This window comes from Glycine max, chromosome 18, assembly GCF_000004515.6.
Source record: "Glycine max cultivar Williams 82 chromosome 18, Glycine_max_v4.0, whole genome shotgun sequence".
Lineage (NCBI taxonomy): Eukaryota > Viridiplantae > Streptophyta > Magnoliopsida > Fabales > Fabaceae > Glycine > Glycine max.
In genome coordinates, this window is record NC_038254.2 from 3,896,989 (window position 1) to 3,905,030 (window position 8,042).

At 27.9% G+C, this 8,042-nt stretch overlaps 1 protein-coding gene across 1 annotated transcript; it reads right to left on the minus strand.

Moving 5' to 3' along the window:
- Positions 1–467: 467 nt before the first annotated feature.
- Positions 468–1,694, minus strand: LOC100306161 (OS3-like protein). The gene is made up of 2 exons (NM_001251596.2): positions 1,403–1,694; positions 468–923 (listed from the first exon to the last, which is right to left on the minus strand). The coding sequence occupies exons 1-2, from the start codon at positions 1,654–1,656 to the stop codon at positions 593–595; spliced, it is 585 nt and encodes a 194-aa protein (NP_001238525.1). The 5' UTR covers positions 1,657–1,694; the 3' UTR covers positions 468–592.
- Between the last annotated feature and the right edge of the window lie 6,348 nt (positions 1,695–8,042).

An 8,042-nucleotide genomic window follows, 5' to 3' on the forward strand; every position in this document is an offset into this window, starting at 1 on the left:
AAACTAATTATAATATCTATAAAATAATATATTTTATAGTTTTAACCATGTTAATGTGATAAATCTGCTATTCTATGAATTTATTGGTCTGATTATTAATTCGTTAGTTCATAAATTTGTTAATTTTTCTCAAAAACAGACCTATTAACTGATACTTTATTTGTCTGTTAAAAACGAACCTAATAACTTATTTAAAATCTTGATAAAAATTAGCTCTTTACACAGATTAAGAAATCAAACATTAGTTAAGTCAGGTAAGTCAGATTTAGACAGTAAAATTATAAAGTAAGTCACACTAAATTTAGCCTGTTACCATTAAGCAATGATATTCTGGGTGAAGAAGTTGTCAGAAAAATAAAATCAATTTGCATTAAAATATTGGATCAAAATTGCACAAGTGAATTGCACTTCCATTTAAAAAAGAAAGAAAAAATCAGATTAGGTGTAACCCAAATACTCTTTTCCCCCCAATCTCCAACACTCAGAGTGTTCCTCGAATGAAACTACTTAATCTACATCATCACATGATACCCCCAAAAAAGTAAAAAACAAAAACTTAGTTCAACAAAAAAGAAACATGACACAATCCCTTTCAAGCAAACAACACAGTTTGATTAGGGATGGTGTTGGTGCTGGTAGATCTATGAGGAGGAATTGGTGGCCTACTACCCATGAAATTAGTAGTAGCACTGCCCCTTCTAAAAGAAGAACATGAACCTCTTGAACTTGTTGAATGCACCATTCCCCTCTTAGAAACAGCCCTTGTTGAATGGCTCTCTGCCAACCCTCCTGCATAGCTCTTGCAAGACTTCAACCTCTTGTTGTAAGGGTTCTCTGGCTTTGCAAGGTCCTCCAAGCTCCTCACATTTGTCAGTGAAGTGAAAGATTGTGACTTTCCCTGGTAGAATTTTGATAGCCCCCTCCTACACCATTTCCACAAGACACAAACTTTAGCAAATTCATAAACAAACAAAAACACCCTTTTTTTTTATAAAAAAAAGTGACTTATGGTTGTAACTTTGGACTATTTTTTTTTTATATGCATATGAATATATGATTACAAGAAACGTGTTCATAAGTTGCTAATTTTTTCCAAGATCCGAAAACACCTAAAGTTAAGTTGTCTAATGACTCAAAGTTACAAGATTTACTTGGTGGTCGAAGAAATAAAGAGAAAGAAGGAGAAAGAAAGAGGTCATGGGTTCGCCGAAAAAAAAGAGTTGTTTTATTACTCATTTGAGAATTTGAACATTTAAACAGTTATTTAAGAAACTCGAGCAATTATTATTCAAACCAACTACATATTGGTAAGTATGGACTAATTTGAGAGTTTATGGAAAAACAAAGAAAAGGAAGAAATTAAAGAAGAAACAAACTTGGTGAGAGAAATTGAGAAACTTACTTGATGGGAAGTTGTTGAAAGAGAGAAGTCATGTCACCCAATGGATCAGCTACAACTACAAGTTGATCATCAGCTGCTGATGATGAAGAAGAGGAGGCAGAGGATGTTACTTCTTCAAAAGAATCAGATTCCAATGATGACCCACTTGAAATTCCAGAAACAGAAGATGATGTTGAAGAAGAAGAAGAAGAAAAAGAACCAACAAGATCATCGTATTGATCATGAACCGGTCCTTTCTTTGGTTCTAGCTCCATAATCTCCAATGTTGTGTTCTTTAGATACCCTTTTGTGTATTTGATGAACCACCACACGCAAACAATTTATATTTGACTTAGCACTTTATGACTGCTACGAGCACATTCATTCATACATACCCTTTTTTCTATTTTTTGTGAGAGCTATAAATGGAATGGAAGGTTTGAAAAACCTTAGAGATGATTTATACGGAAAGTGCTAAGGTGGCGGATAAGATTAAAGGATCTTTTCCACTTTTATCCAATTGTTTAATATTGTTAATATTTATTCCTCTTTGGAAAGAAATAGTAAGATTCGGCTTTATCCAAATATGATTCTTTTGTCTCCCCTATACACCCACCCTATCATGTATCATCCTTCTTCTACATAGCCAAATGTGGCAGTGGCATTACCTTTATGTCTATTTTCCATTCTAAACGAAACACGTCTCTTTTAGCGCGTTGCTTGACTTGTTCATATTCTATTTAGTCCACAAAATTGTCTTCACATTTTTATTTAAATTAAAATATGCCGTTGAATATTTACGTCAAAATTCAAAGGAGTCAAAGAAAGCTATTGGCGAGATGATAAAATGACGAAAATATAAATTTTCACGTATTTTAATAATTTATATTTTTTGGAGATGATTTTCTTTTTAACTTTCTGCTGTGCTTATATATTGACAGTTAACTTTAAATCATTACTATTGATATTAGAATTTTAGAAAATAAAATGAAAGTTTTGGATGAAAATTCAATGGCAATAATGAGTCTTTATAATAGATATGTAAAATACTATTAATTACACGAGTTAGAATATTAATTGTTCCGATTGACTATATAAATCTCAGTATTACTTTTCTTATTTTGATAATTTTCTATTTGAGTTCTATATATTTTCTCTTTTGTCTTGGGTTCAACCATGTTCCATGAAAGTTTGAAAATTTTAAAATCTTAGAATTAACTGCAAATTTTTATTAGTAGAAAGTAATAAAAGAAAAAATATATTTAAAATCTTTACTTTATAAATATAGACCATGGATTTATCGATAACAAAGCATATTAAAGTTACCAAAATAGTAGTAATAATCTCTAAGTAATTTTTAACACATAAAATAGGAAATTGGATATCAAATCCTTGAAAACCATAAAGAAAATAGAATAATTTATGGGAGGGAGGGTGAGAGGAACGTGTGGAGGAGCGCGTGGAGAGTGACGTTGGGAAGGGGTTTGGATAAGGTCGAAGGTGTTGACATGGCAAGGTTGACTCAAATCAAGGGAACGGAATGCGCGGCGCCCACTGAGTTGAATGAAATTCGAAATTTGAAATGTAATTGGTAGTATCCATCTTTTGAGGGCAACATGGCCCAACTTCATCCCTTTCTGTCTCCCCTTTTTCTTCTTGTTAGCAACTTGTGTGCATTCCCACGTTATTAAGGATAATGGTATATTTGGCTGTGAAGAGAGAAAAGGAAAAAATGGAACACAACAACAAGAAGAGAAATAGAGTGAAAATTATAATTATTTGATTAGGTGAAATCAAATAGAATAAAAAAATATTTAAATTAAAGTGAACGGTAAAAAAAATTTAATAATTTATAAAAATACTATTTTATCCTTACAACTGAAAAGCACACATGATCAAGAGGATGGCTAAAAAGAAAACAAAGTAAATAGTACTTATTTTTTCTCAAATCTCAATCACTTGAGAATAAATATTTTTTTAGTAAGACCCATATTTTTTTTCTTCCAAAAATTTATTTTTCTTCTTTTGTATCAAACCACACCTCAATCCACTCTTTCCTTCTCTTCCCTCCTCCACTTCTTTCTCTTCTTCATGCCAAACCATTCCTAATGACTATTTTTGATAGGGTTTTATTGTAACACTTCAATCAAATCATGTTAAAATGAAAGAAATTCAGAGATTGTATAGGTATGAAAATGTATAATTGAGGATGACTTAAAAGAATTTATTGGTAGTATCTATAACAACAGGATGTATCTAGTTTTTGGTAGTCCGTCACTTAAGAAATTCATAATTAAACGTGTTTGACTTGAAATAGTTATGAGATGAGTGAGGACAAAATACGTTGAAAAATCTTGTGTTGATTTGTGGGGTTAATCATTAATCATTGAAACAGGTAGAACTGATTTACGAGGTCTTGAAAATGACTACCTACGGAGAGTCGTCTAGAAGTCGACAATAAAAATGTTACACTTACTAATAAGTGTCTTTAGAGTATTGATTAAGAAACTAAAATAAAAAAAAAATTATGATGTAAATTATAGGAAAGCGTCAAAAAGATCATGAACAACACAATTTTTTATCTTCTAATAAAAATATTTCTATTTTAAGTTTCTCAACCAATATCCTTAAAACACTAATTATTATTTATCTTTTTCATAAGCCACAAATCGATGATAATATTATCAATCAACTCGCCATTTTCAATAAAATTTTATCATCAATTTTAATAGAATTTCTTTTTATTAATTAATTAGCTAATATTTTAAAACATACCTTATTGCATATTTTACATCATTAAATGTTGCGTTATCTTAGAAAAAAAAATCCGCTAAAGGATACATATATATCTTCTCCCAAACTTCATGTTTCCCCTAAGTGTTATCCTCATTTAGAGATAATTTTATTGGAGGTCTTGTGAGACATATCTTAATTAATAGAATTCAAATTGTAATTATTTATGTTAAGAAGAACCACTTTTATATGTGTATTTTGTTTAACATGAACACATATTTTCATGCATATTTTATAAAAAGTAAAAATTCATAACTTGATTCACCATTTATTTGAGAGTCTTCCCGCAATAAATCAAACACACACTATAAAATTAAACTATCATTAGTTCTTGAGGTTTATATAATATATTTAATTCAAAAATTAATGTGGGTCTCACATCTTTACCTATCTATTTTAATTCAAATATTTCCCTTTCTTTCTCTTTTATTGTATTCTACACAACTAAACTTATCCTAAAGTAAGTAATGTACTTCAGAAAATAAAATATACTTATATTGATTGAAAAAAGTGTTAGATGAATATACACAATTAAGTGATTTTGAGAGTGATTTCATACACTCTTTTATCAAACAGTCTAATTATTAAGTAAAATACGTAAGTTATTCTAAACTACATGATATTTGTCTTTGTTTTCTTCATATTAAAAAACACATTTACATGTTAAATTAAATTTACAGTAAACTTCTATTTTATCTTTAAAATGACTTATCTTCTTGTTTGATTAGAAAAATTACTTATCTTTTTATCCTTTTTTCACTTTAGTCATATATATATATATATGCAAATAACAATATGCAATATCTTACATTAATTTTATTTATTTTTATAATTACATTTTGGGTAATTAATTTAATCTAAAAAATGTGATTTTTTTAAACTTGTAGAACAATGTAATAGTATTTTATTAATATTATATATATAATAGTTTAAAAATCAATTGCCCAAAATATCAAAATATGATATTTTGGTTATAATAAATTAAATTCTATTAACTTGAGGTTTATTTAAATGACATCAATCTCCAAATCTATTTGAATATTAGACTCCACTTCATTTCTATTAACTTAATTAATAATATAATTTTTAGAGTGATTCTCTTACCTTGAGTTTTGTCTATATGACATAAGAATCAAACTTCCCCCAATATTACACTCGCCCATTTGAAGTAGCTTATTAAGACATATTTTAATAATTATCAATAAAATGTGAGTAAATAGTGTGTGTGAATTAACTATATAAAAAAATGATATTGTTATCCAATTATAAATTATCGTATGATAAATTATTAACTTTTATGTAATTATATTAAAAGTCATATCAATAATAATTTTTTATAAATTGATAATATGATTTTTTTTATAGACGAGTTATAAAAATTAAATTCAAAATATTTAGAAATTTTTCATTATATGCTCACCATGTCTAAATTAAATGCTAATATAAACAATGCCTAGTCTAAATATATAACAATAGTTACTAAACTATTTTAAGAGAAAAAAACATATTAGTTACTCATGATTTAAGAAATTTTGATTAAGGAAGAACTTTCAGCCTAATAATGTCCATCTTAAAGATGTTTCCTTCTTTTTGGAAATTTTAAAGGGCATTCTTTTAGAATATTTGAAGTATAAAAATTTTATTTATTTATTTATATAGGATCATGAACATGACTTGTCAAAAAAATAAAGAAATATAACTCATAAAATGTAAAAGAAAATTAAAATATCAGAGATAGAGGTGGATTAAGAAGTCAATTCATTATATATCATGTATGGATGAAAAAAAAAAAGGTACGCTAAAATTCAAGAGGTTAACGACATATATCTGGTTTACTTTCTAGTTTTTGGTATTATCTGATCTCTAAAATATTTTATGCTGCCCACTAATTATTTTTCACCTAAAATTTATAAAATTTTGAAAATTATTTTTAAAACAAGTGTTTTAATAAGAGTAAAAAAATAAAAAAAACAACTAAACATGTTTTCTCATTTTCTTTTGTAATTTTTTTTATTTGAGGGGTTCCGATACAGAGAAATACAAAACAGGACTTGCTATAGTTTATTCAGATCATATGCTATCATATTTGATGAGCTTCTGCAGTTTCTTATTTGAGGGGCTTCGATGAATTTGTCGTGGCTCAATTAGCAATACACAGATCTTGTAAGGGAGAACCTGAACTTTAATCTCATATAAATACATAATAAGAGAGGATGGGGAATTTTAAGTATAGTTAACCTAAGAATCAGATCGACTCATATAGTTTTATAATATTTGGAGCTCATATCCCCGTGTATTATTAGAATTCTCATATTCAAGATATTATCTATATCTGTTTAGGTGTTTGGTCGATTATAATCATTTTATTTTTAATAATAATGTCTAGGTGGATTAAGAGAAAAAATATATATATAAATGATTCATAATCTCCATTCCTAATCGATATGAAATTTTGTGGTTAAGTAAAATTAAAAAATTAGTGATCATATTCATGAGATTTTTAAGAGATGAATGACACCCAAACACCTGGAAGAATATCAAATATATTTTTTCATATTCTAATTATGGTAGATCTATGGTAGAATTTGAAATTTATATCTCCAAAGTGAAGCTTAATTACTTACATAGAGTAGATTTTTGATACCACAACAATTAATTATTCCTTGAGAAGCGCATCATTGTATTCTTCCCAAAGAAAACTCTTTAGTTCCTCCAAGAAAAGCGATAGTCCCAATTAGTATGGGTAGCTGTACCTTTTTCAGAATGGGTGACATACCTAAATTGCGGAAGAAAATTAATTAATGAATGTCGTGGTTGAACATCTCACAGTGATCCAAGGCATGATCGATGTACGTAGAACAAATGAGAATTAACCATTCATGCCATTCCACTATGTCTCTAGGGATTGATTTTCGTCCACATGACCAATACGTACCGATCCACGCAACAGATCGCGAGTCTATATGATAAGGAAATGACAAATGAAAACATTAATGTTTAGGGGTTGAGGTGTGAGCATGGTGGACACAGACATGGATGCAGCAGAAAGAATGCATGTTTTTTCTTTCTTTTTTTATACATTAATTGTGCGTGTTACATGGACTAATTGATTACGATTAATTTGTCACTTCCATAGAAATACGACGTGACCCAAAACCAATTTTTATAGTTGAATAAAGTATTCCATGATTCATAGTTAAAACTTTAGGATTGTCTTGAATTATTATTTTAATTTCTTCCCAAAATACTATAGAGAGAAGAAATGTATGGAACGTTCACCTCAATTTTGGAACTCTAATTTTTGGTAGATTGGTGTATAGACGAGAATCGAGAAATTTAGAGTGGAAATATAACTAAAGTTCATGACGGGTGAAAAAATTTTGATTAAGAAAAGGGATATCACTAAAAGGTGGCAAATCCGGTTACTTATAAATTTTAGTGATAAATAAAGTTAATAAATACTTTATATTAATAAAATGATAAAAAAATATAAGTAATGGGATGACAAATGAAAAAAGTAAATAAGAAAAAAAAGATAAAAATTAAAAAAATATGTATGTTTAATTTATAATTACTAAGTATATATTAAATAAGAAGAAGAAGTGAAAGAAATAATGTTTATCAAATATAATTAATAAACATAATTTGAAAAAAAAATTAGGGAGAAAGAATGATATTCCAGCTGGATAAGACAATCATCTAATTATAAAATATTAAAATATATTTTTCGTCTTATAAATAATTCAAAATTTGATTCTATAATTTTTTATCTATTTTTTTTTTCGTAAAATTTAAATATGCTACTTTTTTTTTGTTAGGTTTGGATATGTATGAAACTTCTACTTATCGTATAATTGTGTGCCTAAGT